Source organism: Diceros bicornis, chromosome 18, assembly GCF_020826845.1.
Source record: "Diceros bicornis minor isolate mBicDic1 chromosome 18, mDicBic1.mat.cur, whole genome shotgun sequence".
Lineage (NCBI taxonomy): Eukaryota > Metazoa > Chordata > Mammalia > Perissodactyla > Rhinocerotidae > Diceros > Diceros bicornis.
This window is the reverse complement of record NC_080757.1, coordinates 50,014,133-50,032,557: the sequence shown is the minus strand read 5'-3', so window position 1 is coordinate 50,032,557 and position 18,425 is coordinate 50,014,133. Positions and strand designations below refer to the sequence as shown.

General features: G+C 45.9%; 1 protein-coding gene across 1 annotated transcript in view; it reads left to right on the top strand.

The window, feature by feature from the left end:
• Positions 1-18,425, top strand: part of WIPI1 (WD repeat domain, phosphoinositide interacting 1) — a 28,960-nt gene that overhangs the window by 9,913 nt on the left and 622 nt on the right. The window contains exons 5-12 of the mRNA XM_058561437.1: positions 6,916-7,013; positions 7,689-7,781; positions 8,499-8,569; positions 9,185-9,292; positions 13,206-13,370; positions 14,112-14,219; positions 14,904-15,022; positions 15,504-15,604. Of these exons, the coding sequence (XP_058417420.1) occupies positions 6,916-7,013; positions 7,689-7,781; positions 8,499-8,569; positions 9,185-9,292; positions 13,206-13,370; positions 14,112-14,219; positions 14,904-15,022; positions 15,504-15,604 (863 nt within the window). The remainder of the gene's footprint in view (positions 1-6,915; positions 7,014-7,688; positions 7,782-8,498; positions 8,570-9,184; positions 9,293-13,205; positions 13,371-14,111; positions 14,220-14,903; positions 15,023-15,503; positions 15,605-18,425) is intronic.

Here is an 18,425-nt window from a genome sequence, read left to right as displayed (position 1 = left end):
CAGTACCGAGTAGGTGGAATAATTAGAAGCAGGTTTTGACTTGGTGCGTCCACACGACTAGGAGAAAGACAAGCCGAACTGTAAAGAATGTGTTTTATTACATTACAAAGGAATCTCTCTACTTGGTGATATGCTAGGATGTTGAACTTTACTAAATTCTCAGGATGTAACCCTGTTTAGTAAGTTTCCCATTTAAGAATGGGAATAGTTTGGCTTTGTTAAATTGAAGTAGCAGATGACAATGTTTTATGAACTCATTGAGCTAGAATTAAACAAGAAAGAAGTCCTTCCTTGTGTGGTAGCGTGGGGCATCATCACTCTGGGACAATTTGTGTACCTAATGCCTCAGTTAATATTTGTAAACTGTATTCCAGTTTAGTGTCATGAAATGACTGCTGTAGTTTACTGTCGTTTCCTAATGCTTTGACTTGCACTGAATTTCAAGATCAGTGTGGCCCAACTCAAGTCACCTAGACTCTTTGAGTCTCAGTTTCCTTATCTGTAAAATGAGATAATAATACCCATCTCACAGGATCAGCTGAGAATTAAACCAGGGAGTGTTTGTGAAGTGAGCAGTGCATGGCCTGCCATGCAGTAAATACCTCCTCTGCCTCGTTTCCTCCTCTCCATCTCAATTGTGCAGATGGCCTTTTGCTGTACACTTTCGTGCTTTAAAACTTCAGCCATGACAAAATGATATTTTATAAGAACAAAGCCACGGAGGCCGTTATAAAGTCTCTGTGAGATAATGACTTTAAAGCATATTTTGCAGAATGGAGGATGGTAAGTGAAGGAGCTATGGGTGGTGAGTTTTTTGTTTTAGGAATGAGAGGTTGAACTAATCTGGAAAAGTGTTTATTGAAGACATACTGTGCGCCCTGTACCATAGTAGGCACTGTCAGGATCAGATATGGCAACCACACACCGGGATCCCAGAATCCAGCTGCACTAGTTCTCTGAGATGGTCTGCTCCGTGTGGCACAGCACAGACCAGTGCTCTGGCAGCCTCTGGGAGGGGTAGGATCCAGTGCGGGACTGTGGGGTGCCAACCGTTGGAAGGAAGATGTGCTCTTCTGATAGGGCAGGAGAGGAGCTGTGGAATCTGAGCAGAGCTCACGGGAGGGGTAGGCCTGAGTGGACCTGGATGGATTTGGGCAGGGGACATACCAGGCAGGCAGAGAGCTCAAAGCTGCCTTCGGCTCTCCATTTCTTTGAAAAGACAGGAGTTGGACATAGCCAGTGCCCTCTCCAGCAGAGGGACCTGTGGCTCAGCGCAGTGGTCAGCTTCCCTCACTCCCGCTGTCACACACCCAGCCTGCTCAGGCCGGGGGACTTCAGGACTGGGCCTCTTCCTCCTGCGAAAAGTGAAGTTTTTCCCCATCTACTCTTAATTTTTAGCAAATATAGTTGTTTTTCTTAGCTCAGAAAACTCGTTGGTTGCCTCACTTTTTGCAGTTTAAACAGGGAGAAAAGACAGTTTGAAAATGTGGGGCTGTTTGTACTTTATGTTAGAGACAATGTGTGTTACTTGTAAAGGGAATAATTTTCTCAAGAAAAAGTAAAAACAATGGGAGGCGTTTGCTCTGTCTCAGATAAACATTAGGAATGGATTCAGGGACAGATTTAGCTTTCCCTTCTGAAAGACCACGGGCAGGTTGAAAGACCAAAATGTGTGTTATTACACCTTGACAGTCTTTGGAGAGAGAGCCCAAGACCTTTTCACATCCTGAAATTTATAATTATCATCTCAACTTACACTGAGCTCCCTCTCTTCTTCAGTAAAAGGAAGATGATCATTTTTACCCCATCGAGGATTAACTGAGGGCGCGGAGTGAGCGAGAGCATGGCACGTCTGCTCTGCGTGTGCGGGCCGTCAGCTAGGCTCACTCACCAGCCCAGCTCCAGCCCCAGAGGCAGCCTCACAGCCACCAGTCAAAGTCATGCTGCAGTGACATGACCAGTTCCTCACTCAGGAACCGTCAGCGGCCACTGAGCTGTCAAAACCATGAACATAAAACCCTCAGAGGTCAGGAGTCTCCTTTATTTGTTCTCATTCTGTATCTTAACAAAAAACATAAGACAGAAACTCTGGCTCTTGATTTTATAAATCCTTAATGGGTACAGAGGGAGACAGAATCACTTGTCTGATTGGCTTGTGCATGCAAATTCTGAATGTATTTTGACCCAGCGAAGTACAAATAAATGATATAGAGTTCTACACTTGCTTCATGCTCAGTATCTAACGTGGCTGTAAATTTCCTTCCTTTTGTCTGTATTTGTGTCTTGCCCATTCCTGTTGGCTCAAAGATTTCAGGCTGTTTCCTTTAAAGAGTTTGGCCAGACAGGGCGCGAAGTTAATTTCCTGCTAGCGCAGCAGTCTTACAGCCTTTTACGGAATATGGAGGGAGTGGTCTATACCACACGGCAGAGTGTGTATTAGAACAAAGTAGGGTTTATTCCTCAGCGAGGGCTTTCTGAAATGGTAATACAGGTGGAGTAAAAGGCTGTCATTTGCAGTAGCATAGAGCATTGGCAAGTACAGAGGAGATTTCTGTTTTTGAAAATTGGAAAGCACATTCCAAGACATTCATCAACCCAGAGGGAACTGCATTTTAGAAATCCCTGTTAACTTGCTTTAGCTTTAAGTTTGACATGTAATACTGTATACACCACGGTGAGGATGATGTAGGATGACAGGACTTCCTTCCAATTCTAGCTGATAATGCCATTCGTTCTGAGTTGACAGCAGGCACTTCTTTTCCAGCTGTAGAAGAATTACAGCCAGACAATTTCAGTAAAATTGTAGCTGACAGTGATTTATGAAGATGTGTGTCAGTTCTAAAACAAGTCCAAATGCCACATCAATTCCTAACTCCTACATAGAAAAAAGACTGGAAGAAAATATGCTCAAATATTGAGGAGAGTGAAAAGCCTCTGGGTTTTAGAATGATGGGTGATTTTTTTTTTCTCTTTCTTTATATTTTCTGGGTTCTGCAAATTTTTTACACTATCACTTTTCTATTTTAAAATAATATCAAAGAAAAAGCTCATTTTCTTCCTAAAAAAGGCTTTGTGTGACACCTGAGACAGAAACAGAAGACTAGTAGAATGGTTACATCTAAGCCTGAAGCAAACTCTTCATGCTTTCCTGGGGGGCTTCACAAGAAATAAAGATGCATTCTTACAGCTAGTTGAGTTTGTCTGAGAATTGGACCATAGGAAATCTAAGGATCTCATATTAAGCATTTCTGGGGACCTTCATTCAGTCTATGTGCAGGATCCCTTGGCTAAATTCAGATGGGTTGGCAGAGGTGCAAGGCCAGAGGCAAAACTGTCAAATAAGAGGCTGTGTGTCAGAGTATACCTGCCCAAGCCATTATCCTTTGTCCTTTCTTCTTAGAATCTAGTGTCATCTCGTTCTCCATTAGGTATTACAGAAAGTGCCATGTTAGCTGAAGAAGTTGAAGCCTTTCCTCCTTTCTGGGATGTTTACATATTGACATAAAACTCTGAAGGTCACCTCACACCTGTTAGAATGACTATTATCAAAAAGACAAGAAATAATTTTTGGTGAGGATGTGGAGAAAATGCACCCTTGAACACTGTTGGTGGGAATGTAAATTGCTGCAGCCACTATGGAAAACTATATGGAGGTTCCTCAAAAAATTGAAAATAGAACTACCATATGATCCAGCAGTTCCACTTCTGGGTATTTATCTGAAGAAAATGAAAACATTAACTAAAAAAGATATCTGCATCCCCATGTTCATTGCAGCATTATTTACAATAGGCAAGATATGGAAAGAACCTAAGTGTCCAGCAGTGGATGAGTGGATAACGAAAATGTGGTATAAATATACAATAGAATATTATTTAGCCATAAAAAAGAAAAAAATCTTGCCATTGCAACAACATGGATGGACTTTAAGGGCATTATGCTAAGTGAAATAAGTCAAACACAGAAAGACAAATACTGTATGACCCCACTTACATGTGGAATCTTTAAAAAAAAAAAAAGAACTCATAGATACAGAAAACAGATTGGTGGTTGCCAGAGGTGGGGAGTGGGGGGTGGACAAAATGGGTGAAAGGAGTCAAAATGTACGTACTCTCAGCTATGAAATAAATAAGTCCTGGGGATGTAATGTACAGCATGGTGACTATAGGTAATAATACTGTATTGCATATTTGAAAGTTGCTAAAAGAATAGATCTTAAAAGTTCTTATCACAAGAAAAAAAAATTGTGTAACTATGTATGACGGATGTTAACTAGACTTATTGTGGTAATCATTCCGCGATATATGCAAATATCCAATCATTATGTTGTACATCTCAAACTAATATAATGTTAAATATCAATTATACCTCAAAGAAAAGAAAAGCCTCTGAAGGGCAACGGGAAGTATTTGTCCAAGCCTACTGCACAAAGACCCTCTAGCTCTCCCTGCCACAAAGATGGAACCTGATGTTTTCAGATAGAGGAAGTAAATGAAGACTTGGCATCTTGGAATGTTAAAGCTGGAAAGAACCCTAGATCATAGGCCCCTCATTTCATGGATAGGAAACAGGCCTGAAAAGGCCACAAATAACTCAGCTAGAGTTATATAGTAGATGGCAGACTCAGATCTTGAATCCATATCATCAGCCTCTCTCTGCCAGATAAATATTCTTAAAACACTGCCTTTTTTTTTCTAACAGCTTTCTTGAGATATCGTTCACAAGCCATATGATTCAGCCGTTTAATGTGCATGATTCAATAGCTTTTAGTATATTCAAAGAGTTGTGTAACGATCACCACAATCAATTTTAGAACATTTTCATCACCCCAAAAAGAAACCCCATACCTCTTAGCCATCACCCCCTATGCCTCCAGCCCTAGGCAACACTGATCTGCTTTCTGTCTCTATAGATTTATTTATTCTGGACATTTCATATAAGTAGAGTTATATAATATGTGACAGGCTTCTTTCACTTAGCATAATGTTTTTAAGATTCATCCATGTTGTAGCATGTATCAGTACTTTGTTTCTTTTTATTGTCCAACAATATTCCATTGTAAGAATACATCACATTTTATCTATCCATTCATCAGTTGATAGACATGGGTTGTTTCTACTTTTGGACTATTATGAATAATGTTGCTGTGAACATTTGTATACAAGTTTGGTTTTTTGTTTGTTTTCTTGTATATAAATTTTCATGTGGCTATATGTTTTAATTTCTTTTGGGCTTATACCTAGGAGTGGAATTTTGGAGTTACAGATAACTCTATATTTAACCTTTTGAGGAGCTGCCAGGCTGTTTTCCAGAGCACTGCCCCATGTTACATTCCCAGCAGCAATGTATGTGGGTTCCAATTATCTGTCTTTTTGATTATAGCCATCCTAGTGGGTGTGAAGTGGTATTTCATTGTGGTTTTGATTAACACTGCTCTTTTTAATCATATGTGCTCAGAAACCTTCAGCAGTTACCTGCTGCATTGGTAAGATCTTAACTCTTTGGTTTGGTGCTCAAGTCCTTCCACAGCTGCCACTTTCTATCTTAACATTCTTTCTGCTAACCACTCCTATGGGAACCCACTATGCAGTCTCCCGATTGTCTTCCTTCCCCAGTTTTACAAGACCAGATGCCTTCTGCCTGCCTGGCTGTTCTTGAAATTGCATTTGGATTGCAAAGAACTCACATGAGATAGGGAATTGGGTTCCCAGAGAAAAAGTGGGAAGGTATGAGGGGTCTCTTCTAAGGCCGGGGCCCGGAGTGACCTTGTACAGGCAAGAGGTTGCAGGGTGCCAGAGCACACAGGTAAGGGTGCTGGGCTCTGTCACTTTCCCCCCTAGCTCTGCGAGACAAGTGGTAAAAGCTCAGTCAGAGCAGGAGGTAGGACTTTGGTTCCAATTCTCAACGTTTGATTTTTTTTCTCAGCTCTTGCCCCAGCAGACTAGGTAGAGTACATTTTAGCCTGATCTAAAGTTTTTCTTATACTTTTATAAGAAACCCATTTAACATACTAACTTGTAACAAAGATGTCAGTCACCTTTTGTATTTAAAAAGATGTCTCTCTGGCCTAATCTTGAAGTTCCTATTCTGATAATGCTTTTGTTTCTGGAAATTCCTTGAATTCACTTCTATCCTGTACACCTTTATTAGTCTAAACCGTTGTTGTGAAAATCCTTTAATTAAGTGCTATTAGGATTTTCCCCTCTTGAGTTCTCTTGTAAATAAAAATGGCTTATGTTGGTTCAATGGTTTGATTGGCTGTTTATGCTTCCAGAATATTGTCGAAGCATCTTAAATCCAAAATGTTCTCTTTCTTTAGTTTGTTTCAGTGGCAGACATACCATCTTAACTGCAGGTGCTGCCTTGAAATGAACTTCCAACCCTGGAGGTGCCCGTTTCCCTTATCAAGGCAGGACATTTAGCTCAGAAGTGAGCAATTTCTAAATAGGTCCTTGCCACCGCCCCTTACCTCCTGTTCTCCAACTTGAAATGACTGGCCAAGTGTATTTAATCACATGGAGAAAGGCAGACACATACTGCTCTTTCACAGTAGGAAGATTTATTTCAGTTAGGAGTAAATTCTCTTGTAGCCCTCGAGGGTAATGGAATTAGAAGAGAAGTAGATGTTGTTTTAGAGCCTTGGGTAGAATGTGAAGAGCATGTTCAGTATTCTAAATTCTGATTGCTTAGCTCTGGAGAGAACATGGCCAGTGTCAAATCATGAAGTTTTCCCCTATGAATTTACTTTATAGGAGTCTTTTGGTTAGAAGAACAATCAATTGCAAGTCAATGTCTGCAGAGCCGTTCCTCCCCTCACCAGTAGGTGGCACTGTAGTTGTGCTGTTTTCAGATGCCCTGTCCAGGCAAGTTCTCTTCTGTGGACACTGGCTTTTCATCTGCTCTTTATTCTTTGCCAGGTCTGTGTGCCCTCTCTATCAACCATTCCAATTCTTACGTGGCCTATCCTGGAAGCCTGACTACAGGCGAGATTGTGCTTTACGATGGACACTCCCTGGTAAGTTGGCAGTGACCCTAAACAACCCAGCTCACCTGCTTGGCTGTGTGGTCAATGGCAGGTGATGGGCAGGCAGTGGGGGCAGTTGGGGGAGGTGTAGAGGCGGAAGCAACGCTGGGGGAGTTTGTTCTGGCCACAGCCACTGTGTGGAGGAGAGGGTAATGATATTTGCCCTCGTTGCCATCAGTCAACATAACCAGGAGGCAGCGTGCCAGGCCAAGGCAGACATCTGCAGCATAATGGAAACCACTGGCCAGCTGGTGGCCCCTTGTTGGATTGAGTGTGTCATGCTGTGCCATGTCGCAGCATGCGACACTGGGCAGCTGTTTCACGTTGCTTGTCCTCTGCTCTCCGAGGCTTCACAGAGCGGGGCACATTGCTGTGGGAAGTCCCCAAAGGTGCGTGCACGGAGAGCCACGACAACATCACTCTGCATCGGGCAAACTGTTGGTTGTCCATCTTCCCGAGGGCAGGAGAAGGGATAGAAACAGTGTGGCTCTTGAAGCAGAATTTAGAAACACCAGAAAACGATGTACAGCTTCTCTGTAAATGGTCTGGTGGGAAGAGACAGAACCCAGCAAATAAGGTCTCGGAAGAAAAGAGGAAAGAGAGGGAGATGAAATCCATCTTCCCTCTTCCCCGGCATCAATACCCATCTTCTCTTTTCACCAACAGAAAACAGTCTGCACTATTGCTGCCCACGAGGGGACACTGGCTGCCATCACCTTCAACGCCTCAGGCTCCAAACTAGCGAGCGCATCTGAAAAGGTGAGTGGGCTCCCCGGCGTCCTCATGGGCTCTCTTCCTGTTGGGGTTTGCTGGATGGCTCTCAGAGCGCCAAAGATCTGGTGGAAGGAGACTCGTGACACGAGGACTGACTGTTTCTGGGCCCGCTCAGAATTCATTTCAAAGGGAGAATTTCTGGTGCCTACTTGTTGTGGTATACTGATGCATTTATTAATTCAACAGACCAAAGGCCCATGCTACTATGCAAGATACAAGATATTTTGCACAAAAACTTGCAGTCTTATTAAGAAATGTGCATGCACATCATCATATATACAGATAGATGCTGCATTTCATAGACATGGTATAAACAAAATGCCCTGCTGTTTAGCAGAGATTGATCCCTTCTGACTAGAATAACCCAGGGAGGTGATAAAGTTGAGTTTCAAATGCCATGAAAAACAGGTATATTTTGGCAGGCAGAAATTGAATATTCTAGGAAGCCAGAACAGCTTGAGTGAACACACACAGAGCCCTGGGCTAGGGTGGGAGGGACAAGGGAGCAGAGAGTGTTTAAAACACATTCCAAGAATTACTTCTATGGCACATATACAAACAAAAAGGCCTCTGTGCTCAACACTTGGTGCTTCCCCTTCAGAGACAGATGTTCTGAACCAATAAAACAAGCTCCTCTCTAAAGGGACAATGTCCTACGTGAAGCCATTCATGGTATGAAATGTCCCCTGCTTTCTTTTCCAGGGCACTGTCATCCGGGTGTTCTCTGTACCTGATGGGCAAAAGCTCTATGAGTTTCGGAGAGGAATGAAAAGGTCTGTGTTCACTGTAAACCCATTTTAAAGTACCCACAGAAGTCCTGCAGTGGACGGCTGGCCGCCATCTAGGGAGAGGCCGAGGGCGGCTCTGTGCCCTCCGCTCCCCCGGAGGAGGTATAACTGTCCTTTCTCAGGTAATTCACTTGGAGGCCCCCTGTAGTGCATAGTACACCTGAGAAGGGAGACACCGTTTTAACACAGAGTTCAGCCATGAGACTCCTTTTTTGATGTGTGCATGGGCAGCCGGCAAAGGAGAATGAGAGAGCAAGAGGGTCACAACCCAAAAGTAATTTCTGATCCCCTCCCGGGGAAGTAAAAAAGTCTGATGGTCTGAGATCCGATCAGCTATAGGGTTTGCAGCTGGTGCACAGAGCAGCTGGAAAACTTACCCAATGGCAGGAAGGAGTCTTGTTTCTTCTCAACTGAGACCGTGCCCCTTTATGGATCTTTCCAACGTTAATTCCTAAATATGAATGACACAATGTTGAAGGGATTTTAGAACACTAGACTCTTCAGGATACATTTAGTTTTCTTGTAAAGCTGATTTTTGAGCTATAAGGCAGTTACCCTCATTTTCCTGCCTCACTCGTCTGTGTGTCGCTCTGTTTCCAGGTATGTGACCATCAGCTCTCTAGTTTTCAGTATGGACTCACAGTTCCTCTGCGCCTCAAGCAACACTGAGACTGTGCACATCTTCAAGCTGGAACACCTCACCAACAGGTAGGTACAGCGCCGGACACGAAATACTGGCTAGACTGAAGGAGTCAGGCCCGGGTTATTCTGCACTGCCGACCGCTGCCAGCGTAAGAGTTTTCTTCTCTTTTTGAAGGCCATAAACTTGGTTTTACTGGTTATGCCTTCACCAGAGTGGTGAGTGTATGTTAGTGGTGTAATGCACAGAAGCACAAAATCGGGGGCCACCCTCCTGAGTTTGCACCCCAGCTCTGCCCCTTATGAGCTGCGAGAACTGGGCAGGTAATTTAACCTTTCTGTACTTCAGTTTTCTCATCTGCAAAACAAGAATCGTTGTACACGCATCTGAGGCTTGTTGTGAGGATGAAGTGAATTCCTTAACCTTGAGCACTCAGAATAGCACCTGGCACATAGTAAACACTGATGAGTGTCAGCCAGTCTAGCCATAAGTGCAGCAATATAGTCGTCATTGCCGTTACCCCCACCACTGCGTGCTCAGTGCCCGTGACTGCAGCTGTGGCGGGAGTGGACTGAGGGTGGGCAATATAAAGCGTGTGTTAGATTCTGTATTCATTTCCTAGGGCTGCTACAATAAGTTGCCACAGGCGTAATGGCTTCAAACAGCACCCGCTGTGATCTCACAGTGCTGTAGGTCGGCAGTCCGAAATGGTGTAGCTGAGTTCTCCACTCAGGGTCTCACGAGGTGGAAATCCAAGCGTCAGCCAGCCGCGTTCTCATCTGGAGCTCAGGGTCCTCTTCCAGATCGTTCTGTTATTGGCAAGAATGCAGGTCCTTGCAGTCGGAGCAGTGAAGTCCCCGCTTCCTGGGTGGCTCTCAGTTCCAAGAGGCCACCGCATCCCTTCTCACGTAGCCTTCAGTCCAGCAAGTCACGTTGATTCCTTCTCATGCTTTGATTTCTCCCATTTCCCTTCTGCCGCTAGTCGGAGAAAGCTCTCTGCCTTTAAGGCTCATGTGATTAGATCAAGCCCACCTGGATAATGCCCCCATCTACGGTCATCTGGGTCATATAACATAACACAGTCATGGGACTGCTATCTCATCACCGTCACAGGTTCCAGGGACCAGAGCGTGGAATCTTGGGGCCACTCCTAGAAATGCTGCTTGCCGTAGTGTGAGCGCTAGTTGATAGTGTCAAGAACCCACCATGTGCGTGCCCTTGTCCACTCTTGGAGATATTTTACACTGGGAAGTCGGGGAGCGGTGAAGAATTCTCCTCCCACCCCAGCCCTCCCCCCAAGGTCAAGATCCTGCTTCTAGTAGCACAGTAGATGGCTCACGCCTTCTCAGGGGACTTCAGACACCTCGTGTCTTCTGACACTTCTCTCTAGTGTCATTATAGGAAATGGAAACATGAAGAGCTAGTGATGAGCTCAGTTACACTCAGAAAGCAGGTGGGAGAGTCAGCCATAACCACACTTGCACGCGATAGAGCACGTCACAGTTTATAGAGCATCTCTGGATCCCCTCAATATTCCTAGAAGGCAGGAGGTAGCGGTTTCATAACTGGGGAAGCAGGTCCAGAGAAGTTCAGAGTCTTGCTCAAAGCCGGCCTCTGTCTCCAAACCCAGAGTCCACACTGAGTGCCACATTTTATGCCCCTGCCAGGCTTCTAGAGCTGCTCCGGAGTGGAAATGTCCCAGGCACATACTCCTACGCTGGGTTCACAATTGTACCAAGAGAGACCCATCTGCTGTGACTGGAAGAAATTCTTCTCCTCATGATATGGTAGAACTTTCATGAGAAAAATACTTTTTCCACCTCATTTGTATGAAAAAGTACCCAGCCTCTGTTATCTATGTATTAGTGTGTGTCTGTGACATGGTACCCGGTCTCTGTCCCCCGACTTCTGAAACTCCATCCAAGGGCACCAGCATCCAAGTCCCTGTGCTGCGGATTTTTCAGTCCTGGTTCTGACTTCCCTCTAAAGGCTGGTGTAACGCTCTTTCTCTGGAAACCTTGTCCCCCACTGGTCTTTGAGACACTGGGAGCTGCTCCCTTCTCACGCCTCAGTTTTCCTGGAACGCTTCAAATGTGCACTCCTGTTTATGTGCATCCCAATGCCCATTGTTAGCCCTGGAGTTCTTACTCTGCACATTTTCCCCAAAGATTATATCTATTTTCTAGACTTTCCTATCACTTCTCAGACGGCTTCTAAAACGTAAGCCCTGATCTCTTCTGGGCTCTAATTCATCACCTGTTGTAGCGGGTTGGAGCACTGGAGGGCGGCTGAACTGTCAAGACACCGTTCGATCCTGAGGTTCCGTGACTGAGTGATCTCAAACCACTGCTTTACTCACATCTCCATCTAAGTTTATTATTAGTGCTTAAGACAGGAAATTGCCACTTGAACCCATTTCCCTCTCCAGCCTCTCCTGTTTCTGTCAGTGATCTCAGAAAACCAGGAGCAAAACCTCCGAGTGGTTCTTGACTCTCCTCTCAGCCCATCCACGAAGTGGTAACGTGTCCTGCCTGAGGTGGCTCACATGTGCCTCCTCAGTCCCGTTTCTCGGACCACTGCCCTTAACCAAGACTTTAACACCTCTTGTCTGGTCCACCTCACTACTATCCTGTTTAGTCTCACTCCTTCTAGTCTCTTCTTACCAATCCAGCCTATATCTTCTTCATGGACTAATCTTCTGAAATGCTCCTTTGAACATGACCCTTCCTCCTCAGACACCTTTATTCCCCTTTGTCCTTGGGAATAAAGTCCCAGCTCCTGGCAATTGCTGCGTGCCAGACACTATGTGAGGCCCTCGCCATACGTCACCTCTTGGTTCTCACAGGGAGGTGACTATGGTTATCCCTGTTTTCCAGATGAGGAAGATGGGAACGAGAGGTGAAGGAGGCTCATCCACCTCTCCCTCCTCTGAGGAACTGGAGTAGCACTGCCTGTGTCCTCTGTTTGGCACCCTGTGTCAACCGCTTATGTTTTTTCTTTTTATTTATCTGGACTATGTCTCCACCTTGAACACTCTTTGTAAATCCCCACCCTTAGCACAGAGCTCTTGGGCAAGCAGTACAGGTGTGTGTCACGATGCTTAGGGTCACAGAGTGATGGTCGTATGCCTAGAAGGGCTATCACCTTCAGATGAGAACATCGAGGCCCAGAGAGGTTTGTCCAAAGACCGCCTAGCCAGTTGGTAACAGAGAAATAAACTTCAGAGCTTCTGGGCTGCAGTGTGTTCCCCACCAGGACTGGTCCCTCAGCAGGTGCTCCTGGGAGCACGTGTGGCCACCCTGGTCCTCGATGTGCTGCCCTCTGTGCAGAGCACAGAGGCAGGTGTGTGTGCCCCGTACACTCTCACGTCTCTCTCCAACAGAGCAGTCACCCGCTTTGTCTGGCGGAGGCCCTAGGATGAAGTTTGATGACTGCAGGGGACGCACCAAGTCCCTTTGAATTATCTTCAGCATTATGAATCGCTGGGTACCTGCTGGCTCCAGGGCTGTAATCAACGCCGCCCAAAGCGTCTGCCCGGAGGCCCACTTCCCACTCAGTCTGGCTTGGGAGCCTTAACGCTGAGATGGGTCTGTTCTTCTGTGAGCCCAGGACAGGCTTGGCCTTATTTTACAGAGTCCGGATACTGATTCCATCTCATCCTCTACCCTAGCCCCCTTTTAGAAATCTAGAAATCGGACTGATCATCAGATACAGCTTTTTTAATGTAGGAAAGCAGGAGCATTGGGTACCTCTTAACAGCTTGCAATGGCTCTTTGGAAGGACAAACAAGCCCTTGATGCCCTTTTGGTATTGCCAGAATAATATGTCCTGAGTTGTTCTAGGTGGGCAGAACATTATGTTAAGGCACAGTTCCTTCCTGTTGTGCTGAGTACAGCTCACAGTGTCTGGGTGTGTAGATGACTGGATGGATGCCGGTGCCTGCAGCTCAGTCTCATCCTGGCCTCTGCATTGCTCCCCCAGTCGATCAGAAGAGCCTTCGACCTGGAGTGGCTACATGGGAAAGATGTTCATGGCAGCTTCCAACTACCTCCCCGCCCAGGTGTCAGACATGATGAATCAGGACAGGGCCTTTGCCACCGGGCGCTTGAATTTCTCTGGGCAGAGAAACATCTGCACCCTCTCAACGTACGTATGGCACCACCCACTCTCAACAAGCACAAACTTCACAGATTCATTTCCCAAAGCACAAAATCCCCAAACATGCAAAAAGAAAAAAAGAAAGACAGGAGAAGATGGCCAGGACTGAAAAGCATGCGATCTCCCTGTCAGCCTCTTTTCCTGTCTGACTGTAGTCTGTATTCTCAGGGGCAGTTGGAAGGTGGCGTGGGAATTTCAACCTCTGGCTATAGTGGCACCATCTTGAAAACAATTCCTATTTTTACATAATTATGTACAAAGGCTCTAGTTCCAGTGTCTAGGTTCAGACACCTATGGGGTCGACAGATACTTCACCTAAGAAGCTGAACATTTAAAAAATTTCATAAAACTAGCCAGCAAAGATAGTGAGCCAATTTTGCACTTTTTCTCTTTCTGTCACTGTGAAAGGCAGACACACATAAGACAGAGACTACGTCCCATTCAGGTGAGTTAATGTTTTTGCTGGCAGTAGCTTTTCACAGAGTAATAGTGTGTACACACATCATTTTGTCTCATCCACGCAATTATGTTCTAAGACAAGGAGTAATCCTCAAGGTAGATCACTAGGTCAGATTGCAAAGAAATAGCCAGAAACCCAGACTCTTGGGTCAGTGGGCTAAGGGTTTGTTGATGGCAGGAGAAACCAGGGTGAGCAAAGCTTTGTCATTTGAAGCTGGTCCGAAACCCATCTTTGTTGGAATCACAGCACATGTTTCACTTGGCTCTTAGGATCCAGAAATTGCCAAGGCTGTTAGTTGCATCATCCGATGGACACCTTTACATCTATAATTTGGACCCTCAGGACGGAGGAGAGTGTGTCTTAATCAAGACTCACAGGTAAAGAGACTAGTTTTCAAAAAGACAGCCTTCAGGAGCTGGTTGTGTCGAGCTGTCACTTGACCAAGAACAATGTCCAACTTCAGTGCTCTTGCTTTTCACCCTCCTTCACCGGCAGTCTCGGTGGCGAACCTCTAGCGGGCACCTGCTTTGTGTTGGGTTCCATATCAGGCTCCCTCACTACGCTGGACGCTTCTGGGAAAGTGTTGGGTGAATGACATGCAAAATGGCATGTCTTCCTGCTCGGCCTTTCCTCCTCGAACAGTCCCTCGTTCATGATGGGTGCTCAAAAATGTTTACCGAATTGAATTAAAAAGCTCTCTTGATTCCTGTGACCAAGCGCAGGGCGACCTCTTCCTGCTGTGGACAGGACACCATGAGCTGCCCTCGCCCATGGAGCGCCCCTTGAGAGCGTGTCTCAGTGTCCTTGCCCGAGTGTTCCAGGAAGAGCAAAGGGCCAGTCTTGTTTATTAAACGTAAGAGAAAGGGGTGGTGTGAAGGTGCGTGACTGACCCGGGCAGTTCCAGGTGACGTCAGTCCACGCTGACGCACAGGGTGCCGAGAGGTCTGTACTTGAGACTCAAGTGGTCAAGCGTGAGCTTCCTAGAGCTTTTCCTTTGACAGTGTCCTGGATTGGTGATGAGCTTCTTTTTCTTTCTTTCCCCTCTTAATTGCTGCAATTAGCTTGCTTGGCTCAGGAACCACAGAAGAGAATAAAGAAAATGACCTCAGACCTCCATTACCTCAGTCTTATGCAGCAACTGTAGCCAGACCAAGCACATCTTCAGCCTCCACGGTGCCAGGTGAGTGGAGGCAGGGGGCCAGCTGCGGCGCTGTTGGGGAGGCATCTCTAACAGCGACCCTCTTCTCCCTCCACTGTCCTCTGTGGATGGAGCACTCTCCCTCAACCATTACTTTCCTCCCAGGTGAGGCCATGGCAATAGCCTTTAAACTCGGGCCCCTAAACCTGGCAGGCACAGCACAAAACGGTAATTTCCCTAACAAGTAGTTCCACCCTCAGCCTCTTTGCGAATTTGCAAACAGGTGCAAAGTGTTTGGTGCCTGGGGTGGAAGGGTGGGTGAGACCAGCCCACCCGTCTCTCAGGGGCTGAGACCATAAATGGTGGGGATTTTGACTCCCCTGAAGAACAGTCTCACCAGTTGATAGGCAAAGGCAGCCTCCATGGTTCCCCTGGATTCGCTCTTTCTCTGCGGTCCTGCCCTGGGGTCGTGGCGTAAGAACAGACTGTGTGGCTTCTCTCAGGTCTCATTCTTGGTTTCCAGGTTATTCTGAGGATGGCGGGGCGCTCCGAGGAGAGGTTATTCCTGAACATGAGTTTGCGACGGGACCAGTGCGTCTTGATGATGAGAATGAGTTTCCGCCTGTGAGCATTAGGAATCCTTAAAGAGCGGCTCAGTCTGTATGCTTAGAAGGAGACCTTCGCCTCGTGCAAGAGGCGAGGTCACTTTCCCTGTTACCTGGTCTGTAACAACTCCTCCTCCTGTCTAATAGTCAGAAAGCCGTAGAGTGTTTATTGCGCTGCGTGCTTCAGATCCTACAGGCTAGTCTTTAGGTGTTGTGCTAAACCTGACAGCATTAGAATAATCGAATACTAATCCAGGGAGTCTCGGTGGCCTTACTACACTCAGAAGCCTGGAATCCTTGACTTTGCTTCATTTAGAAGCACTATCTTTGCTGCTCATAAGGTAGGAACTCATGCCTGTGTAAGTCCTATTTTCCTGAGGCTCCTAAGGATGCTCTTGCAGAATGCTGCCGCCCTTGGGCTGCAGGTGATGATCTAACAGGGCTGGGCTGCTGCACTTTGCAGGCAAGCTGGACACTCAGCCCTCTCCTGCCCTGACAAGACAGACCCCAGGCTCCCCTGCAGCTGTAGGCAGTTGTTAATTAACAGCCTGACAGCCACACGGAGAGCGGGAGCCGTGGTGGAGAGCTCCCCCGGGCACCTCTAGCTCGGTTTCCCAGCATCCTTCTTCAGCTCTTCTGGGAGCAAGGGCCCCCAGGGTTGGCTGGGCACCAGGCCTGGCTTCATCCAGCATCCCCGTCTGAAGAGAAGATTCTCTCCCTGGGTGGCTGCCAGGGCCTCCTTAGTTTCTGATTCTTCAAGCTTCCATTTAGAGCAATAGACCCCTCTTGTGAACTTCGGTTAGGGCACGACCCAGATAGTCAACTTGAAATCATTTAGAGATGGAAGGAGTGTTTGGGCCAAGACTGGAGAGTCAACTGAGTGACCGTCCTGGAGCCAGATAGAAGTAGCCATGTGGGTATTCCTTTGGTGCCCGTTAGGTCTTGGTGGATAATGTTTTCTCCTGATCGTTATTTTGTATCAGTTGAGATGCCATTTGCAAAAGGATGGAGTGCAGGTCTGACTTCTTTCTTGCATAGATCCATGGGACAATCTAGTATGTGTATTCAGCTAAAAAAAAAAGCTATTGTGGGGCCCTTTGGGCAGAACTGGAGGGCTGGGTTTGTGATTTCCCATAAAGGCTCTATGGAGTGCAGCTTGAGATGTACATTTCTGGCTTTTAATAAGCAGATTGCCAAATATGATGCCAATAAGGAAGTTTATATTTTAGAGGTGGAGAGCAGAGGTTCTTAAAAATACCAATTATGAGTATAAAAACATCTGTTCGTTTGCTGCCTCCTGATAAACCAGTTGTTTTGCATTTGGGTTCTCATGCCCTGACTAGCCATAAAGGGAGTTTTTCTGTCCCCCAAAAGTTGGTGTTTACCTGAAGTTGCATCTTCCAGGAACCAGAGCAAGTCAGATGCAGTGGGGATAAATGTGACTGTCACGGTTTAGAGTGTTCACTCATTAGGTTCTATTTCAGTAATTTTGGTAAAAGTCTGTGACTACTATAAAAGATTATTCGATCATTAATTAGATTCTTAATGGTAATCACAGTAAACCTCACAACCTCTTATATGTACAGAATTGGGGTACTTTCGATATTGGCATTCAGGACGTGGTCCCTTGCCAAACAAATCCTTTATAAAATAATAGGTACACTGTGTAGATCATTTGTTTGGAGTAAAAAAAAAAAAGTGGAGATGCTTAAGAACTAGTGCTGAAACTTGTCGAGAGGCCTGTGGGCCTAAAAACTGCCAGGAAGCTGGGTAAGAGTCAGCCGTCCTATCTCCCTCTTAAGGACCAGATGAGTGAGAGCTGGTTTAAATTGCATCAGGGATTTCTATTTATATATGAGGAAGGCTTCCAGCCAGTAAGAGTGTTGATGACTGAACGAGGTTCCCCAGAACAGTCGTTAGACACTAGAGCCGGTGGTAGGCGTCATGGAGGCCTTCAGCCCCGAGCTCCGCCCTTGAACTGCAGGTAGATGAGGAGGAGAGTGCCGTGCTCCTACGAGATACCGACGTGGTAGCAGGTAGGACTCTCCATCTCACTGCCCGAGGATCAGAGGTGTGAGTGCTACTGGGATGCTCTCAACAAGGACCATCTCAGTCACGCCCTTATTGGCAATAAGGTTTAACTGGAGATGCCAGACAACGTCTCTCTCTGCCTTCATTCTGAATGGTCACGTCTATTACAAATACCAGAATTCACATCTCTACCCACATTCCTTAAAAACTTCCAGGATTGTGAAAGAATCTTGGAGTCTCAGCTTCGTTAAATCACTTCTCTCACAGTTATGAACATGGGCTTCCTGGATAATCTCATGAGGGGCTCCCTGGCCCTTCGCCTTAAGAAATGGGTCATCACCAGTGGTCTCTCTTTTTTTTTTTTTTAAATATACTGACACTTCCCTGGATAGGATCACTCTTATCTCCTTCGGATTTACTTTACCCGATAAACAATGGAAAAAAAAAAAGAATTGATCATTTCTGTTATCTTAGAAAGATGCTGTATTCAGGAGGGTGAGTAGCTTTTGTTTCAGTGACAAGCCAACCTTGACCTTTTCCGACACCGGCCTTACTCTTGTGAGCAAGAGGAAGGGAATTGGGACCAAGGTATTGACTGACGTTTTACTAGTGACTCAGCAGTCGGTGTTTACAAGTTAAGACGAGCCCTTTTAAAAAGCACACATATACATAAAAACACACACATATTTTATATATACATATTTTCTGAAACTGTGCCGTACTCGTCTACACCTAAGTAAGACGGGTGAATTTCCTGTGGCCATGTGTGAGGGTCAGTCTGTGGACAGCCTCCCCTTGCCAACCCCGCA